This window comes from Phyllostomus discolor, chromosome 14 (genome assembly GCF_004126475.2).
Source record: "Phyllostomus discolor isolate MPI-MPIP mPhyDis1 chromosome 14, mPhyDis1.pri.v3, whole genome shotgun sequence".
NCBI classification, from domain to species: domain Eukaryota; kingdom Metazoa; phylum Chordata; class Mammalia; order Chiroptera; family Phyllostomidae; genus Phyllostomus; species Phyllostomus discolor.
In genome coordinates, this window is record NC_040916.2 from 23,339,067 (window position 1) to 23,360,629 (window position 21,563).

A 21,563-nucleotide genomic window follows, 5' to 3' on the forward strand; every position below is an offset into this window, starting at 1 on the left:
ATTTTCAGATGCCTCCAAACCTGTACCACTGTCATTATCGAGTGCTGGAGTCGCCATTCAGAGGGGTCTCTTTAGCCATGAAGTTTCAAGTAAGGAAGGAAAGCAAAGAGACCTGGAAGGTTATAGGTACTACTGCCCCTACCCCAGGCTTGACCTACAGAACCCTTTGGAAGCTTGACCCTGTGAGCCAAAGAGATGAGTGGTGGGGGATGGTTCAGTTCCTGCTGACCAGAGAGGGCGCTCTGGTTGTCTGCTCTAGGCCTCAGCCCCCTGCAGTGATTCCTCTCCGTGTGTCCCAGTTCTTGGGGAAATACCGAGATACGACCCTACAGCGCCAGTCACAATTGGTTTCGTGGACGAATGGATGTCCCCCGTAGATACAACTCTGGTATACGAGAAACACACAAATCACCCTGCTGAATCTTGAGATCTAGATTCTAGGGGCTGTTTGCTTGTCAGCCATGTGAGTCTAGGCAAACTACTTGGCCTCTCTTGGCCCCAGTTTTCTCCTCAGTAGAAAAGGAGTAAAAGCAGGTGATTCGAGTTCTAAAGTTTTGTAATTTTATGAAAACTGTCTTATCCTTGGTTCTTGGGCTTCACAGAAGAAAGCTGATACATATCTCCATACACACCCACTTTCCCTACCCTTGTAGGTCTAAGCTCAGTTACCTTTTGTTGTGCCCATGTTTGGTTATAATAGTTATTACGTTATTATTGACTATATGCCTATGCTGGCCTTTACATCCTTGTGACTGTTTCTATTACTGGCAGTTTGTGCTTCTGAATCCCTTCACCTTTTTCACTCTTCTTCCCTCCCATCTGGCAACCATCAATTTTTTTTCTGTATCTGTGAGTTTGTTTTTCTTTTAATTTTTTGTTTAGATTCTATATATAAGTGAAATCATATGGCATTTGTCTTTCTCTGTGTGACTTATTTCACTTAGGATAGTACGCTCTGTGTCCATCTTTGTTGTCACAGATGGCAAGATTTCATTCTTTTTAATGGCTAATATTCCACTGTACACATGTATCACTTTTTCTTTTTCCATTCAGGTACTGATGGACACTTAGGTTACTTCCATATCTCGGCTATTGTAAATAATTATGCCGTGAACATCGGGTGCATATATCTTTTAAAATTAGTGTTTTGGAGAGTTTTTTAAATAGATATCCAAAAGTGAAATTGCTGGATCATGTGGTAGTTCATTTTTAGTTTTTTGAGGAACCTGTATACTGTTTTCCACAGTGACTGCACCAGCTTTCAATCCTGTCAACGGTGCACGAGGGTTCCCTTTTTTCCACATCCTTACCAGTATTTTTAAATATTTTATTAAATTTTGGGGGATGACATTGGTTATTAAGATTACATCAGTTTCAAGTTCTCATTATGTTTTTAATTTGCATTTCCCTAATGATTAGTGAGGCTGAACATCTTTTCATATGTCTGTTGGCCATCAGTATGAATCTTTGGAGAAATGCCTATTTAGGTCCTCTGCTCATTTGTTATTTGGATTGCTTGTTTTTTTGTTTTAGGTGTTAAGTTGTATGAGTTTCTTTTATGTTTTGGATATTAACCCCTTGTCGGATATATCACTGGTGAATATCTTCTCTCACTCAGTAGGTTGTCTTCTGTTTTGCTGATGGTTCCCCTTGATGGAAGTATGCTAGAAACAGTGAGAAGTGCAGACGTGATTAGATCACAGATGCTGATGTCTTTTCAGCGTTCTGTGCACGGGGCTGAGAGGAAAGCATGCAGCACTGGTCTTACCCACCGAACTGTGGACGTTCACTTGTTGCCAGGTTCAAGCTGCCAGCTCGAGGTTCTGGAAGGGCTTTACCAACAGCCTGCCAATTTTACTTTAAAAGCTTGGTGATTTTTATCGATATTGCTTTGAATTCACGTATTAATTTCAAGAGGATTGGCATCATGACAATATTGAATTTTAAATCTATGGGTATGACATATCTCCCCATTTATTTAGCTCTTTAATTTTATCAAGGTTTATAGGTTTGCATGTATAGGTCATATATATTTGCCTCAAAATATATGCTTGGAAAGCTATTGTAAATGTTATTGTTTTCTTAATTTTACTTTCCAGATTTTATTGTTAGTACCTAGAATTAAAATTAAATTTTAATTAGCCTTACATCCTATGACCATGCTAAATTTACATATTAGTTATAGTAGGTTATTTGATGATTTATCAGGATTTCCTATGCACGTGATTAGGTCACCTGTGAAAAAAAGACTGTTTCACAGCTTCCTGTTGAAAATGTATGTATGTTATTTATCTTTCTTGCCTTATTCAGTTGGTTGGGATCTCCAGTAAAATGTTGAGTAGCAGTGTAAGGTGGATATCTTTCTTTCAACTCCAGCAATCTGTATTGAAATAGTGGCCAAATAATAAGCTGCATGTGCTCAGGGCAAAATTCTACAAGGTTGGGTGCAGGGCAACTACGAGGGAAGAGCAGCCACCAAAAAGCTGTGAGCTAAACAACTCCCAGGGCTCACACAGGAGCAGAAAGCATGGGAAGAGCTGCTAGAACAGCCTGAGAATCCAGTCAAGGCCTGATCAATGTTAAGTTAATTGGTTGGTGACTTGCTCTCCCCACCACAATGAGGAATTGAAATTGTCCCCACAATGAGGAATTGAAACTGTCCTCATGCATGCGTCCACTATGCTGCCTTTTGATGTTTTATTTTCCTTCCAAGGTGCCGTCTGATGTTACTTTAAACAGATGCCACATCTTGGGGGTGAGGAAGTTCCCATTCACACTCCATAACATTCCATACCCTTATCCATACTTATCTCTACTCCAGCATTTTAACTGAGGGAAAGGCTTAAATGCCTTTCTTTTTTTTTTCTTTAAATGTGATTTTTTTGAGACTTTTTAAAAGATTTTATTTCTTTTTAGAGAGGGAAGGGAGGGAGAAAGAGAGAGAGAAACGTCAATGTGCGGTTGCTGGGGATCATGGCCTGCAACCCAGGCATGTGCCCTGACTGGGAATCGAACCTGCAACACTGGTTCGCAGCTCGTGCTCAATCCACTGAGCTACGCCAGCCAGGGCTTTTAAATGCCGTTCTTAATGTAAAGGTCATAACCCCATATCAGGATTGTAGCATGATATGGACAGATGTAATTCAGAGAAATATGGGTAGAAATTTTGGAAATCAAAATCCTCTATAGGAAAATCTGAATCAGAAAGAAATATCTAATGATAAGAATCACTAGGTTTGGAAAACATGTTCCAGAGAGAGTAGTGAGAGCATTACTGTAATTTAAGGTTAACTTTATTCATAGATATTTTAGAATACACATCATAGGGTTCGTTCATAGCTGGTCTAGAATTCACATCATAGGGTTTGCTCATAGATGTTCTAGAGCACACATCATAGGGTTCATCCATAGAAGTCCTAGAGTGCACATCATAGGGTTTGTTCATAGACACCCTAGAATAAACACAATAGGGAATACTTATTTGGCAAGAGCAATAGAGAAGGTGACTTAATGTTTTTCCTCAGTTTTGAAAGATTTTGCAACAGTTTAAAAAAATAGAAAAAGAAGAAAAAAACCCAAAGACAAAATCTGAATTTTTTACCTTGCCAAGAATAACAGGAAGACACGCCATCACTCAAAGCATAAAAATACAGCAAACTGCCATTCAAATCCATCATCTGCCTTTGATGCCAACTCTCTACCCAGCCATACAGGGTCTGTTTGCCCTTTTAAAAACATCTCTTTGAACTATTTGGAAAGTAATTCATTCTGAGAACTTTGGACTGATGCTGGTGCTCAGTTATGTGCTTGCCTCTCTGGATGCGTTCTGTAGGAGTTGCATTAGCACATGGAAAAGGAGTTCTGGGGGAGCTGTGGGTGTAAGCAGTCAGGGACAGGCACGGCGGTGAACAAGTTGAGGTCTCACTGCATTTTTAGTCCACAGGATACATGGTCTTTCTCGGCCATGTTCTGTCTCGCTGCAACATAGTACAGTTTACACACTGGTAGGGAGGTCAAGGTCCAGTTTTACAGAGTTGGCGAATTCTTTTTTTTAAAAAAGATCTATTTATTTTTAGAGAGAGACAGAGGGAGGGAGAGAGAAAGGGAGAGAAACATTAATGTGTGGTTGTTTCTCGTATGTACCCTACTGGGGAACTGGCCTGCAACACAGGCATGTGCCTTGACTGGGAATCGAACCAACAACCCTTTGGTTTCCAGGCCAGCATGCAATTCACTGAGCCACACCAGCCAGGGCTAGTCTTAGTGAATTCTTTTAGGACTAGTCTTTTGCCAAAGTGTTTTACTTTGAGTTGTAATCATCAAAACTGAATGGATTATAAGAAATCAACAGATAAGTGAAATAGATTGAAATTGGTCAGACACAGAAACTGGGACAAATAAGTTGTCAAAACAAAAAGGGATTTAAAGCAGGTGATAGGAGCTGGCCCACAAAGCCAAGATCTGGGAGTTTCAGGAGAGGAGGGCTGGACAAAACTTGTCACTTGAGTAAGTGGGGACATGTGTGTCGGGCGGGTTGGGGGCTGTGCCTGGAGCCAACAGTGGCAACTGAGCTATTATCTGGGGCTGGAGTTTTAGTTTCTCATACTAATAGGAAGTGGACTGAGATTAGAGCAAGTTTTCAGTTTAAACTGAGCTGGGCTGATCTGACCTGAACTAAATCAATAGAAACTGGATTAGAAGAAATTCTATTAGATTGTTCAATCCCACTTTGGAAGCAGACAGTTTGACATATAGATATACACGTGCAACTATAAAATTCAGATAACACAAGCTTTGTCTAAACTTCTTTTTAAGTCTTTCCTCTTCAGCTCTAGCACCATAGGCAAACCATCTCAGTGACGTGACAATTAATCTTCATCACACACATGCGCAGCATGTTTATGTAGTTTTTGTTTTTTAAAAATAACTTCTGTTCAATTTTAGGTGTCATGGGAAGGAAAACCTGCATTCCTTCCTCTCTCTACCATTTTAACCTGGTATAAAGCTGTATGATGCTTCACCATAGAAAACAACTTTGTCAGCCCTGGCCAGGTAGCTCAGTTGGTTACAGCATTGTCCCAAAACACCAAGGCTGCAGGTCCGATCTCTGATCAGTGCACATACAAGAAGCAAGCAGTGAATGCATCAATAAGTGGAACAATACATGGATGTTTCTCTGTCTCTCTGTCTCTGTCCTCCCTGCCCCCTGCCTCAAACTCAATCAATCAATTAAAAAATCAGAAAACAACTTTGTAAAAATACGAGCCCACAGATGGGATGAGGCAAAAGGAGATGGAAAGGGAAGTTGAAGAAACAATGAAACAGATTGTAAACTAAAATAACAACAGGCAGAATTCATAAATACATTAGGAAGGACAAGGAAAGGAATAGGCATGCCTAAAAAGTGGATTAATGGCATGGGGCAGACACTGAAATGATCACAGACAAGCGATTTGAGCAATTAGAGTGAAGCCGACAGTTGTGAAAGGCAAATATGATCTCACATTGAAGGCAGCCAGTATCCCTGAAATAAAGACCCCCACTCAAGGTCCACTACAGGAACAAAAATTTTTCTGAAATGAAGGAATTGGATTCACAGCTTGAGAGGGCACTTTGCATCCATGAGGAATAATGCTGCAAAGCTAATGCTGTCTGGAATCCTGGTTAAATTCCTGAGCTAAACAAATTATTTTTAAGGAATTGCTTTAGATGTTTAGGCGGAAAAAATGAGTCACCAAAGGAGGGGACAAAATTCCAGAAGTTAATGAAGCAATGTCTATAACATTCTATAGATATAAATGTCAACCCTGGCATATTTAACCCAGCCAAATTGCCACTCAGAGAAATAGGAGAAAAGGCAGATGCCTCACATGTGGGGGGAAAAGTAAATCAATGAAGATTTCTTGACTGAAGCATTCAATAACGAAAACCAGTCAACTAAATGATTTTTAAAGAAATTAAGAACCACCAGATTGAAACATTGTGGTAAAATTAAACAAAAACAAACACTGGTGTATATTGAATCCATTTAATCAATAGAATGAAATTTAACAATTGCAGGAATTATGGTTGCAAAATACAATATAAGCATCATAACTAAGTGAGACAAGCAAAAATAATGTTATAAGCAACAGTAATAGAAAGGCGGGTGTAGCAATGGCTTCAGTGTTGGCAGAGAGAAAAAACCACTAAACTTGGAAATGTGTTTATTTTAATGACAATGAACCGATAATTTTCTTTATATTTTTTAAAGTTAGAAGGATTTTTAAAAAAGTGATAACTCTGATACTTAAAAAATTATCTCACATTCAGCCATTTATTTGTTTCTTTTTCCCCTTAAAGTAAAATTAAATGTTGGGTGTGTTATTTAAATAGCATTAAGAGTATCATCTCATTCTTTAAAAATTAATTTCATCTGTCTCTCCCCCGTCTGATACTTGTCTTGTTTTCAAATTTTGTTAATTTCTGTTGTATTTTAGGGTTCCTTTTTTCTTGTACTTCCTTCCACATAAATATCCCACTAGCTAAATCCCAACAAATCACAAAATTTAGTCTTTTCATCATTATTTAGTTGTAAATATATTTCTGTTTTCTTCTTGATTTCTTCTATAAGCCATGAGTTTTTTCAAACTTTTAAAAAATTTCATATAAAGGGCATATCTTCATGCTATTGACTTTCATTTAATTTTGTGTTACATGTGACTGGATACATTGTATGTTCTCAAAAACAATGTATATTTTCTAACCAGAGGGGAAAAGGACCATCTCTATAGATATAAGGATAGAAGTATGGATATTACATCAAGCTTGGTACTCTTTGGTTCAAATCTCATATATCCTTGCTTCTTTTTGGTTTGCTTTAATGAGGGAGATTCCTATTAGGGTTCTTCTCTCTACATTAAAATTATACTTTAAAAATGTTTTTAAAAGATTTTATTTATTTATTTTTAGAGAGAGGGAAAGGTAAGGAGAAAGAGAGGGAATGAAACATCAATGTGTGGTTGCCTTTCTCGCCCCACTGCTAGGGACCTGGCCCACAACCCAGGCATGTGCCTTGACTGGGAATTGAACCAGTGATACTTTGGTTCACAGGCCCACGCTCAATCCACTGAGCTACACCAACCAGGGCTAAAATTATACTTTTAAGGTGCATATACATTTGTGATTATCATTTCATCTTGGTTCATTTCTCCTTATATGGTTTTGTTATATATCACACTGTGTTTTCATTAATTCTCTTGCTCTAAAATCTGTTATCAGGTACTAACATAAAATAAGCTTCCTTTTGTTTAGAATTTACATATAGCATCTTTTTTCATAACTTCATTTTCAGCCTGTGTGATTTTATTTCAGTTTGGTGTCTTATAAGTAGCATGTAGCTGGATTTTATTCTTTATGTTATCCAAACTGCTAATTTCTGTCTTTTAATAGGTACTTTCATTGCATTCACATTTATTTTAATTATTAAAATATCAATTAAACATGGATTTATTCCTCCTGTCTTTTAAACAATTTAATCTTTATTATATTTTTTCCATTACCATTTTGTCTCCTTTTTACCCCCCTGCCCCCAGCAATCACCACACTCTTGTCCATGTCCATGAGTCCTTTTTCCTTTTTGCTCGATCCCTTTACCCCCTACTCCCCTGTTGCTGGGTGTCATCCTGCTCTTCATTTTGTGAATCTCTCCCCATTTTCCTTGTTAGTTCACTTTGTTTATTAGATTCCACATATGAGTGAGATCATATGGTATTTGTCTTTCTCTGACTGGCTTATTTCACTTAGCATAATATTCTCCAGGTCCATGCCATTGCAAAGGGTAAAATTTTTCTTCCCTTTTTATGGCTGAGTAGTATTCTATTGTGTAAATGTCCCATAGTTGTTTTATCCACTCATTTACTGATGGGCACTTGGGCTACTTCCATATCTTGGCAATTATAAATAACGCTGCAGTGAACATAGGGGTGCTTATGTTCTTTGAATTAGTACTTTGAGTTCCTTTGGATATATTCCCAGCAGTGGGATCGCTGGTTCAAAAGGCAGATTCATTTTTAATTTTTTTGAGGTATCTCCATACTGCTTTCCGCAGTGGCTGCTCCAGTGTGCATTCCCACAAACAGTGCACTAGGGTCCCCCTTTCTCCACACCCTCGCCAGCACTTGTTTGTTGATTTATTGATGACAGCCATTCTGACAGGCGTGAGACGATGTCTCATTGTGGTTTTAATTAATTTTCTGATGGCCACTGATTTATTAATATATTGGCATGGTTTATTAATTTCCATACCCGTGTTGTTTCTTATATTCTATTTCCTTTCCCACAGGCTCCCTTTTCTTCTTGGCTTTCCCTAATATTTGCAGAGCTTAGAGCAAGAACTAAAAAAGAGGCCTACATGCCTATGCCTAAATGTTTAACAGTTGTAAGTAAAGCATATACATTATTAAACAAATGATGTTCTATCCTTTTTCTCGACAATTATGTCTTCCTAACAAGCTGGAGGACCAGGTTCAAATTTAGATTTCATGGACTTCTTGGACATCCAAGCCAGAAACTCTTGGTTCAGGAAAAGTGGTCCCTGGTCTTTGCTCTTCAGTCTGCACCATCCTGTTTCACTGTGGCTTCATCCCACACCTTTAAAGGCCTTAGAGACATGCTTGTAGTTCTCCTCACTCATATGTCCATGCTCCACTCACAGTCCTTGCAGACAGCCACCTCCTGGCCACCTCTTGGGTCTAGGGGTATGACCACTGGTAGCAGCTCCCACTCTTGGGACAATTGATTGGAGAAAGAGATACATATAGGATCTGTAAGTAGACTCTGGGGTGTTTTGGCAGGGAATTCTGGGGGGCTGGGTATCAGAGTTGGGGTTTGGAAGGAGAGGCAGATCCCAGGTGGGCACATTCCCTTAGCCCTGCAGATTCTACTCTGCGGGTAGAGGCAGAGCAAAAGCAGGGGCGGAGAGGAGAGCTGCTGTGTGAGCTCAGGAGCATCCCTGGTTCTCGAAGTGAGAATGCCGGGAGCACATTATCCTCTGGTGAGTTTTTCAGGAGGAACTGTGCCTTGTAAACTGTGCTTCTTCCCTCCTTCTCAAAGAGTAGTTTAGCCAGGTAAAAAATTCTAGGTTGACAATGATTTTCCCTTAGCACTTTGAGTATATTATACCATGTCTTCTGCTATCTACTGTTCTGATTAAAAGTCTGCTTTTAATCTCAGTCCTGTCCTTATAGGTACCCCACAATTTCACCACACATCTGAGTTTGAATGGCAGTCACTAAATCTTAGCCCTGGTTGCTTAGGGGCAGTGGCTTTATCAATCATGGACTCTTAATACCAGGGATGACCTTGGAAGTCACTTGCAGAGGATAGAAGTTACTCTTTTCTTCTGTTGCTTCTCCACCCCTGCATATGCCTTGGTGCATTTAGAGGGGAAAGTTTACCCCCATTTTTGACCCTATGTTTCTTTGCATTCAGGTGGCTGAGGCAGGTTGACTGTTCTTATCCATGAGGCTAGTTCTGCACGTAAATGTGGAATCTGCTATGCAGACCCCTTCATGCTGAATGGGAGCAGGGAAAGGAAGGCCCTGTCTGGCTCAGAGCCCACAGTGCTCTGCTTGACTAAGTCTAGGAGCCCCACACCCAAAAGGCTAGCATATGGTTTTGCATTTGGCTGTTCAGCCTTGCTCCAATCTCTCCTTCAACAGAGAACCCTGTGGTAGGGGTAGGGTGGGGTAAGGGATAGGGATTTGGACACCAAAATCTGTAACAGCATTAAATTTATCTCCTTAATTGGATAGAAGAGATGATACAACTTAAGCCCAGAGAGGTGTGGTGACTTACCCAAGGTATAAATTCACTAGTGAAAAAGCAGAAAATAGAATTTAAATCTAATTTCTAGCTCTGGGGTATTTCCAGGATCCTATATTCAGTTTCTAGCATCTCTTTTTTCTTAATGCTTCCTTCAAACAACAGAGTTCTCTGTACCACATTTTCTACTAATATCCTTACGATACACTGCACTGATATAGTAAGAACAGAGGTTTTGGCATCAGAAAGAGCTGGATTTAAATTTGCTTGTTTCATTGACTACCTCTGGCACCTAAAACTGTTCATCTCTCTGAGCCTCAGTTTTCTCATCTGTAAAACAGGGATAAGAACACTAATTGCAAAGGGCCCTTAGAAAGTCACTGTGGAGCTCCTAGCACGGTGCCTGGCACATTGTAGAAACTATATAAATAGTATTACTATTTTTGTTATATGTCTTTCACTTTAACACACTTTCCCCCACACTGACATTCCCATTTTCTTTGAGGGGATTATTACCTTTATCCCATATTTTCGTATGTGCATGTGTAACGAATTTAAATGGAATGTTCTCTGGGTAGAGATCCATCTCTCTTGTTGTTAGGGTAGCACTTAGTACGCTGTGCCTGAAGGCTGAGGAGTAGCAATTGATGTTATGAAGTGATAAATGAAGAGTTGACAAATAGATCATAGACACTTCGATGCAGAATTAGTGCCTGTAGTTTGTTCATAACTCATTAGCCTGCTCCAGACCCAGCATGTGAGTCACAGCCCCTCAATGCCAGGCCCAGCTACATGGACACCAGCTTCCTCCTCGACCACATAAGTTCAGAAGCCACTTGCCAGTGTGAGTGTGTTGAGATGCTCGGCCACTGCGTCATCAGTGTGTCTCTGTCCTCTTTCCTAACTTTCCGTTCCTTCCTCCCATGTTTCTCATCGCTGTGTCACCCCATCCTGCCTCTCAGTCGACATTCCCATGGGAATTCCTGTCTGATTTCTGGAAAGTTGGGGCTGGGACTCTCAACTACAAAGGTTTAAGCAAGGGATTTTGTTACACTTCTATTTAAGTCATCAGAGGAAGAGAACATGGGATAGATGGGTGGTTTTCTTAATTCAAGCCTGCCAAGTCCATCCAACCAGACAGGATAACATTTCAACTACAAAGGGAAAAAATATATCACTCACCCTCATGATTCTTGGGAAACGGGAGATTGTCTGCTGCTTGGATGGAACCACGCCATCCAAAGGCTTCAGATGAGTTAGCTTCAGCAAGCCAGGGTTGAAGGGTGGCATTGGTAATAGGGGGCCCCGTCAGGATGACACCCAGAAACTGCAAGGGAGAAATGGGAATGGAGCTGTTGTTTCCCAGATGACGATAACATGGTTTCAGATTTTTACGTACGTGACTATGAAATCCCTGAGCTGCGGTGTGTTAGAGGCAAGCTCTTTGCAGAGGAGACAGTGGAGCGCGTGTGTGAGTGAATACCGATTTTCAAGGAAGACAGACCCGAATTCCTCATCCCGAATTGGTGTCTGCTAACTGGTTATCCCCAGCAAGTTATTTCCGTACATCAGCTCCAGCTCTGTACCTAAACATTGGAGAGATTTAAAATGGACTTTACAGGGGCTTTGTTTGTTTGTTTGGAGAATTGGAGGCGCTCGTGTGTGCGAAACTCTCATCACAGGGAATGGAACTTATTAAAGGCTCAGGCAGTGGCAGCGAGCTCAGGTGGCAGCCAAGGCGCGAGTGCCTGCTGCGCTGAATTAATCAAGCATTCGTTGAGCACCAACCCTGACCCCAACACTTTGCATCAGGCCCTATCTAGGCACAGAGATAAACTTGTTCTATCTTCATGATGCTTATGGTCCATCTGTCTTGTTTTTTGACCATTTTGTTTTCATCTCTAAGATACCATACGAGCAGAGACTTTGTCTTATGTTAATGTATCTCTACAGCCTAGAAGAATGAATAAATTCAGCTAATGTTCAGTGTGGGTCTACTAAAACAGTACCAGATACTGTTCTAAGTCTTTGGGGTGTATCAGTGTGCAAATCAGCCAAAAATCTCTGTCCTTGAGCAACTTTTTCATAATAACAATAGCTACAAATTTGCCATAAACCATTTTTTTTTGCCTGCAGATAGCATATTTCCCTGAAGAACAGAGGGAATTTGGAAATAACTCTTCCTCCAGTAGTGTGATGTCCCTGTCAGCTACCCCTGGCCCCCAGGCACTGCCTTTTGCAAGGTCACCAGGCCTTTCACAGCTTTGACTAGAGTGACATGGGAGCCTGTGGTCCAAGACAATGTCTGGCTCCTTCGAGGAGACAGGGTTCACAGTGACGTGGGTGGGATTCCTGGTCTCCCACCCATCAGATGGCTTCATCAGCCCCCACCCTGGAAGACGGCACAGGAGCAAGCACGGGACTCGGGACTCGGGAGGTTAAGCCAATGTGCTGTGACCAGGAGGTGCGTGCGCGCCGCCTCCCTGGGGCTGCTCTCCTTGGGGCCGGGCGCCTCCCGCGTCAAGGAAGCTGCCAGCATTCACAATTGGAACATAAACAGGCCAGCAGGTTCTGATTAATCCAAATTGGAACTATTCAAACAGTCACAAAAAGAGATCTTTTCCCCTGAAGGAATTTACATGTGAAGAGAGACTAAGATGGGAAATAAACATTTCTATAATGATTAAAGTTAATTGGCTTGAAAGGATGCCTCTGAAAGAAATGCTTTCTGGTTTTAGTTCCAATCTATTTCGGGACAAGCCTGTTTTTCATAAGATTGGTAACTGCAAACAGATACTGCCCCTTCATTGGAAACAGATGGGCCAGGACATAATTAAAGAAGTATGCACTGGCATCTCAAATAACTGCTTTCAATTACAGCATTTCAAGAGTATTAAGGGGAAATATTTTAAACAAGACCACTGCAAAAATAGATTTTGTCATTAACTTTGAAATAATATTTGACTTAAGGCTGAAATTTCCATGTGCCAGGTCTGGATCTCACAGGCCGACGCTGATTGGTGCAAGAGAAATTGAATCATTATGGCCTATATCGTTGGGGGCAGGGGCGGGGAATCGTCTCTTTTTTTTAATGCAGAGAAAAAAACATAGTTTTCCTCTGGTAATTTTTATTTTTTACTTGAATTTCAGTTAGATTTCACAGCCTTGAGGAACTTTCACAGTGAAACCATTTCAGTGTGAAGTCCAAGGCTGTCTGTCACTACTGTGGTTGTGTGTGTGTGTGTGTGTGTGTGTGTGTGTGTAGGCTGCGAGGACAGGCCCACCCCCCACCATGGAGCGTGCTTATGTGCCCTGTAGCCCACATGCACACGTTCAGGCAGAGATCTAAACGTAACCCCCCCCCCCCCCCGCCCCCGCAAAGTTGTCAGATTGCCTGGCCTGGCACATTTGTAACTGGTGGTCGGCTTATTGTACTTTTTCTCTGTAGATCATTTTAGTGGAGATTATCATAATTAAAGAGAGTTGTATAACATTGACAAGTTACAGAATGCTTCACTTGTGTTGTCTTACGTGACATATGGGAATGATGTTTGTTTCTCTCAATACATACTTACTCATTGAGCAGCTAACACATGGCTGACACAGTACCAAGAGATAAAATGTTGAACAAAGACAACTGCTTGCTTCCCCCTGGAGTTTATAGCCCCACGGTCAGTAGAGATGAGTAAATAGTACAGTACAGGATGATAAAAGCTATGGTGGCATAGAGACACTGAATGGGGGGGGTACGTGACCCAAGAAGTGGCTTATCCCTTACTACCTTATCTTAAACTTGGTTGTAGAAACAGAAGAGTTGCCCTGGCTGGCGTGGCTCAGTGAACTGAGTGCCGGGCTGCGAACCAAGGGGTCGCCGGTTCAATTCCCAGCTGGGGCACAGGTCTGGGCTACAGGCCAGGACCTCAGTAGAGGAGGTGTGTGAGAGGCAACTGATGGATGTATCTCTCTCCTTCCATTCCCCTCTTTCTAAAAATAAATAAATAAAATCTTTAAAAAACAGAAACAGAAGAGTTAAGCAACTGCACACACAATATATCACCTTAGCAACTCAAACAAATATGATTTCTTGATGGACTATTGATTCCTAATGATGAAAACAGCCATCAGGCTGATATAGTACAATTTATTGATAACTCATAGGCTTTAATGATGAGTAAGTATAGCATCTATTTACTCTGATTATAAGTACACATGCATGTATGCACACAGAAAGAAAAAGACTCTGAGAACATGCCTGAAACATTACTAGTTACTTCTGACTCCCCCAAGTCCCATGGGCTTTGAGCTCTGCCCAGGGGTGATGTGTTAGGTGTGAGCCATCCTTATGCTCACTCACCTGCCTTTACACTAATGGTCTGCATTCTTGAAGGCTGGACAGAAGGTCTGGTACCACTAAAAAGCAAAATACTAACCAGCCTACACACATCTATTTCTTCATCATACGGGTAGTGAGTGGAATGTTGTAATTGAACTTTTGAACACTTTTTAAAAGTTTTTGGAGTAATTAAGCCCTTAAAAAGCTTAATAATTTCCTTTAAGTTATACCTATTATTCACATTCTCCATGTAGATGTTCAGATTTGTGTGTGTATTATTGTAGGTATATCCTTTATTACTTGTGGGGCGTGAACTTAAATAATACCATAAATCTTAATGCCATTTGTTTAAGAAAACACCATATAGATAATTTTCCAAAGAAGTTTAAAAAATTTAGCCCAAAAAGAGATCAGTGGCAGGAGCAGAGGCAAAAGGGAAGGGAGGAAGTTCCCAGTCTGAGGCATGAAATGGGGAGAAGAAATAATTTCGGACTCTGGCTAATGGAGAAGTACAGGTATTTAGAACCTTGAATGATGATATAAAAAGTGAAGGAAGAAAAATCCTTTTAATAGAGAAACTTCAAATTCTTCAGGGGAAAGGATTTTTTTTTTTAAGGACTAGGCATGATTCAGGTTGGTAGAGTGACCCCACACCCATCACCTTCCCTCCATCCGTGCCCTGGACCAGCCCCATTGTGGGTGGAGTGTACACATCTTTCCTGTGTCTAAGGCTTTGGGCTGCTCGTGACTGACTCACTTTGGCCATGTGGGTGGGAGGGACAGGAGCCAGCTCCATGCTTAGGCTTTAAGAGGCCTCACACGCTTCCTCTTTCTCCCTTTGCCTCTGCTTCCTCCATGACAGAAGTGTGTCTCCTGTAGCTCTCCATCACTAGGTGATGGAGAGGGGCGATGGGGGAGCAGAGCTACCCTGCGGGCCCTCAGATCTGCCATGCAAAGTCCAGCCATCCTGCAGCTGACCCATCCAGCTGAGCCCAGCCGCAGTCCCAGCTTGGCCAACCCACAGGCCCCTGAACATCAGTGATTGTGCCTTGAAGCCTCTGTGTTTGGGAGTCATTTATTCTTTAGAAAATACTGTGTCAAAGCTAATTAGTGCATTGTGAGAGAGATGATGGTGTCAAGCGGGAGGAAGAGAATGGAGCTGGAGGCGCTCCCTCCGCCACCCCCGCTGTCTCTCCCTGGTTCCCAGAGCCTCTGCGGACCAGCGGTGGGCCGGCTTCTCTGACTTGGTGGAATTCGTTTCCTGCTTGCTTGACCAGAATCTGCTTTTCAAAATTAAGAGTGGAGTTCACACAGTGTGAGGGGTTGGGGGGCTATTAATTCTGGTGTAGAAACCTTCAAAACCTGATAACTAAGCTAAAAATGGTCTGGAATTGTAGATTAATTTAGGATTGTTGACGCTTTTCATATTCTAAAAATATCACATATGCTCCTTGATTGTAAAGAGTAATTCTAATCATCCTTTGGCCTAGTTCAGTGCTAGATAAATACAAGACTAATAAATTCTACTAAAAGACTAAAATTCAGTTCCTGGATGCAAGGCTTGTCCTTCAGAATCTGGGTAATTAGTCAAATGTTCAATTTACAATTCTCTTCTCCAAATCACTCCCAGCATCACCTAATAGCCCCCAAATTCATGTTGTGCTGAACTCTCTTCCTCTCAAAATACTGGACTTAAATGATGTGCTTTCTAAAGATAGATACTGAAATTGTGAATGCTGGAACTTCGAATGATATAATTTCTCTGCATTTTGGCAGTCTAGCCCCCTGTACCTGTAGGGACTGAAGACTAATTGTCTCAGCATGCATGCATTGAAAATGCATAATCGAGTGGTATCAGTGAAAAATTTAAATTTCTAGGTCAATGTTATCTGCTCCTCTAGTCCTCTCCTCTCGATCTCACAGAAATCTGCTTCTGTTGTACCGGATTACAAACTGGAGGTGACGATTAGATACCCAAGTGGGAATGTCCTGTCAAAACACTTGGACCTTACTGAATGTTTACATCTAGAAAATAAAGTAAATAATAATAATAACAACAGCAATAGCCAGAATATTTCCCAAACTTTAGATCAACAGGCACTGTGCTGAGCACTTTACTTGCATTATCTAATTTAAACCCCATAATTGGTGAGGTAGTGACAGTTATTAACTCCAGAGATATTAAGCCTCTTGCAGTTAAGTAGCTGACATGGGATTTGAACTCTGACTACAGACACCTCACCCATTGCTTTTCGCTACTTTGCGTAGAGGTGTTAGCTGAAAGCATTGATTTAGAATATTCTCTCAAAAGACTAGGATGTCTTTTCCACTTGTCTTCTCCACAGTGGAAGACAGTGTTAGCCTCCTTTTCTTCTAACTTTCCCTTGACAGAACTTCAAAACCACGGTAGAGCGTCCGAATGTGGCAACAAGTGACCCCCCCCGCCACCCCGCTCCTTCCCTATTGACACTCTGTGTCTTTCCAGTTCAAGGCTCACCGCGCTGAAGCCTGCAAGCAGGACGGGTTTATGCCAGAAACACAGAAAAGTCTAGTTTGTTGCCGGGCACGGAGTAAGGTGACAGGCATAACCACCAGAGCCTTACCCAGATGAGGTCCTCACCTCGACTGAGTTTTATCAGAAATGTTGATTTAGAAAATAAATCTTGCATGTTTAGCTTGATATTTTTTTCATTCTGAAAATATAACATATTCCCAAGAGATCACCCAGGGCTAAGGGGAGCAAATCAGTCTTAGTCATGCCAAAGACTTGAAGAAAGTCTTCTTGAATAGTTTTCATGTGGCAAACTGTCTAGATCCTACTAATGAGGCCAGTCATACAAGTTTAAAAAAAAAGAAAAGGAAAAGGAAAAGAAAAAACCCCATTTTAAGACTATGAGAAAAGCATTACTTTATGCTATTTAGAGAAGCTTGGGAGTTTTTTCCTTTTGGTAAATGCCACAAAGGAGACGTTTCTCATGAAAACTGAACTGAGAGACAGGCTGTAGCTTGGTGAGGGATGGCCCCTGGGGATAGTCTGGGAGAGAGCTCGGAGCCAGGACCAGTAATTATGAGATGCCAAGGGAAAAAGCAGAGGTTGCATAGACGTCAGATATTCCAAAAGCCATCATAGAAGTGGAATGAGAGGAAGAAAGAGAGTAAATGCTTTAAATAAAAGTAGCTTTCACCATACAAAACCCAACAGCTTTCACATCTGGTGTAGCAGAAAATGCCTTGGACATAACCTTGAAAATACATTGAAAAGTTGGACCCACACTTAAAACTGTGCTGGACAGAGAGAACTGGAATTTGAATCTGGAATGTACACTTCTGATGATGGTGACCTGGGCAATTGACTACAGCTTCAGATCCATTATTTGCAAAATGAAAGTCATCAAATAATATATGTGGAAGTGCCTAGCTTATATAGCAAATGTTGAAAATGTATGCGCTGAATCTACATCACATATAACCAGTTCTTCACCAGAGGCAAAAGTGTCTGCCTATTATGGCTAACAGAACATGAAACATAATGTTCAGACTTCAGATTTCTCAAGAACGGTCACTTGGTAAGCACGGTTACGCTCTGTCCACTTTTGTATGGCGAGAGACACTCTGTCACAGAGCCGAAAATACATTATGCAGACTCCCTGAGTGCCTAAATAAGCGCAGCACCGCAGCAGGCACTTGGTGCCTGGGTGAGCGGGAGATCCACGGCAGGAGCGGAGAATGTAGGGACTCTACCACACCGCTTCTCTCAGTCGAGTTTGGGTTTCAGATGGCTGAGTGGTGCCACGAACAGAACACGAGCTTTGGGCTCAGACTTTCTTTCCAACCTCGGTTTTGTTCGTATGATGTGGGTGTAGCCTTTCCAAACCTCGGATTCCCAGTTCATAGAATGGGAGCGGCATTATTTACACAGAGTGCCTCTTAAGGATTACCAGTGACTTGTGAAAAAATGCCCTGTAGTCCGTAGACATATGATACGCAGCAGCTATTGTCACTGAAAGGCCACAGCTCCTTCAGAGCACACACCGAGCCTCATGAATCTCTGTGTTCTCCCCTGTGTCCAGCACGATGCCTGTCATGTATCAGGTATAATAAATCTGCATCAAATGGTTGGCTAACCAGAAAGCTTGTTCAGTGCTCTTGCCTTCTGTACTAATTGCCATCAGATGAAGCTTTTGCCTGATTTAAGAGGGGGTTCTTTTCCTCCTAAACAAACAAACAAACAAACAAACAAAACACAGCTGAGCACCACCACTAACCTCCAACAGAGAACTACAATGGACATAAATAGGCTGTCTGGGGTGCTTGCCGATGATTGCTACACTCAGATTCCACCTAGACAATGGTTATATACCTCTGGTTTTGGACTCAGTCCTGCAGCCATTTCCCAGCGCCATCGTGTCTGACAAGTCCCTTTAGGGAAGTTAGTTACCTCTTTGAACTTAATTTTCTCATTCATAAATAATGGCCTTAGCTGTTGATGGGAAGATGAAATGAGACAGCATATGTATCGTGCCAGACATATAATGGGCAGGGCAAGTTTTGAAACTGAGTGTATGACACCGACGCCCAGGCTCCTTATATTACATGTAATTTCCAAAGGGTTTTTAGCTCCGTGAAGAAAAGAGCCATATCTTATTCAGAACCAGCTTGCTCATACCTTGGTGCCCTAGCATCGGCAGGGCAAAGAATAGTATGTAATCAGTACTCAGGCATCTGATTGCTTCCAACTGTTAGCCATACTCCAAGGGAATCAAGAGCATTTCTCCAGGAAAATTGGACTTTGGACATAGGGAACTATAGTTAATTTCCTCAAACAAGGAGTACCAAAGAAACGGTTTCTCCCTTCTTAATACCCTTAGACCAGTTCAGAAAAGAAACCAGAGACATCCGATCTCTTCCTTTTAATACAGCTTTAGGCAAGCTAAACACTTAAGATGCTTTTAGATGCAAGTAACAGAAAGCCCAAATCAAACTGACTTCAAGAGCAAGTACATTGCGTACATTGGCTTATACACTTGGAAGCGTGTCAGAATTAGTTGATCCGGCAGTGCAGTAAAGCGATCAAGGGTCCAGATTCTTTCTGTCTCTGTGTTCTGATGGCATTCTTGGCTTCATCATGGATGTAAATTGTCCCCTAGTAGAAAATACACGACATGTTTTCTCATTCACTTCTGGAGAGAAAAAAATAAAAGACAGCATGCCATTCCCAAGCACTGAACATAATTTTTCTCTTCATAATGTTTCCACTCCTTAAATAGTAATTGTCACTGATGGAATGCTAGGCACTGATAGCCTTAGGTTAGGGATGCTGGCAAAGGGAATGTTGTGTGGCTGCAATTGGGGTCTTCAGGCATCCTTGCTTCCACACAGGGAAGTGGTCAGGGAGTGGAGTGGGCAGGGAATGATCGGATTCAGTTACCATGTCCCCATGGGGAAGATGTAGAAGTTTGGTCCTGATAATACAATTGGGCCGATTAGAAGCTGACAAAAGAGTTACCTGGCTAACAAACTAGAGAGAGAGAGGTGACTTGTCACATAGTCCAGGAATCTTCCCTTCCTTGCCCAGCCAGCCCAGATTGGGGTCGGTGTTCCTCCATCCTGCTTTTATATAAGTATGTATCGTTTCACACACATACTGTTTATTAATTACCTGTCCATGTAGCCATCTTCCAACCCAGCCATGAGGCTGCTGATAGCAGGGGCTTTGTCTCACCCATCTCCCAGCCTCAGCACATGGCGCAGAGCCGGGCATGTGGGAAGGGAAAGGGAGGTCCATTCTCAGATCTTAGCAAGTGAGCAAGCAACGGGTCGACGTGTCAGGGAGGGAGATTTTACTTCCTCCTATGCCTGAAATGAAAACTCCCTAACAATACATGCATTGCTTAAATGACTAACAGTCATCAATAACTAAATAGAAAGAAGATGGGTGTTGGATTGAGATACATTTAAGGCCCTTTGATCCTGGAATTCACTGATTTCTGAGCTTACTCATGGTGGTCACAATGTACGCTCCACGGTGGTGGCCCAGATGGCTTGAATATAGAAATCGGGACATTCTGGGTGGTGGGAAGGTGCTAGAGTCAGCTGTTTGGCTTGTGAAAATTGGAACCTTCTTTCCAGGGCTGCAATCCCTACAAAGGGAGTGCACTCCCGCTCGGTGCCAGCCGGAAAGCCCGTCCCTGGTGCTCGGTGGTTGTGGTCTGGTGTGGACTTGGCATCCTCTGGTCAACAGGAAATGCAGCTGCAGGGAGCTCGTGAGCCCGTGCAGTGCCGGGGATGGGAAGGAATTTCTCCACAGCTTGAGCAGTCTTCAGCTCTGGCGATTTTTGAGGAAGGGAATAAACAAAAGCGGAAGTCAACACAGGCAGGAACGCACGCAGTGTTTACCTAGAGTTGGGTGCTGAGCAGGCCCTCCGGTGTGGGGAGGATGCATACCTGGAGACAAGGCTCTGGCCTCCAGTAAAGCTTAGAGTTTGGTTGGATGCTTGCAAAACACAGACATGTGTGCATGCGCACACACACATAGCACTTCAGAAGTGTCCACAGCAACATCTGAGATGGCGAAGGAGGGGATCAGGCCGCAGGGCATCCGGGGGTGCACTAACCACAGCACGACCTTCCACTCAGCGGCCTCGCCTGTTCTAACCTCTCGGTTTGCTTTCGATCCCAGCACTCTCTCTGCCCTGCTAGGAATGACTGTCTTAAACCCTTCGACTCTCCTAAATGTTCCATGTGAACTTGCTGCCTGTTGAAGCCTTATTTTTAACACCTTTTTATTGGCACAAAAGTTGTGTATCACTCTTAATCCTAGCACTCAGAAACACTGTTCGAATAATGGTATATCGTCCTTTATTTTTTCTATATGTATTCTTTCACAAATTTACAGGGTTTTCACCTGCTCTTCCTAGAAAATGACTTCTTATGTACATGTGTAGAAAAATCCGGAAGAATATAAGTAAAACTGAATGTGGTTTTCTCTGGAGAAGGGAGGGTGTTGGACTTTTTATTTAATTCTGTGCACTGCTATGTTGTTACTGTTTTGAACAACAAAGAAGTATGTTGGTAAATTAGTAAAATTGCTAAAAAGAGAAAATGATATCTCCACTCTGGGTGCAGTTGCCAACAAAAGCCTGTTTTCTCCCAATGTCCTGTGGCAGTAGTCCCCATGCTGCGGGGCACAGCAAGAAATGAAAATATTCAATCTCGAGCCTGACCTTTCTGCCCCCCCCCCCCCAGGGAGGAATAAGGAAAGAAAAATGAGAAAGAGGGGCCTTGATTTTCTACTAAAGCCCCAAAGTGCTTGATAACCAAGACAGCACTCCAAGGACACTGCAGGTCAGGGAGGCTTTGGGGCCTCTCAGAGGAAGGGGCTGTGTGCAGAGAAGGCGGAACTGCTGGACGCGATGAGGCAGGGGCT

General features: G+C 42.1%; 1 protein-coding gene across 1 annotated transcript in view; it reads right to left on the reverse strand.

Annotated features, from left to right (window-relative positions):
- The window catches only part of MROH9 (maestro heat like repeat family member 9), an 86,397-nt gene that overhangs the window by 57,048 nt on the left and 7,786 nt on the right, over nt 1-21,563 (reverse strand). Inside the window, exon 3 of the mRNA XM_036015761.1 lies at nt 10,987-11,131. Within this exon, the coding sequence (XP_035871654.1) occupies nt 10,987-11,131 (145 nt within the window). The remainder of the gene's footprint in view (nt 1-10,986; nt 11,132-21,563) is intronic.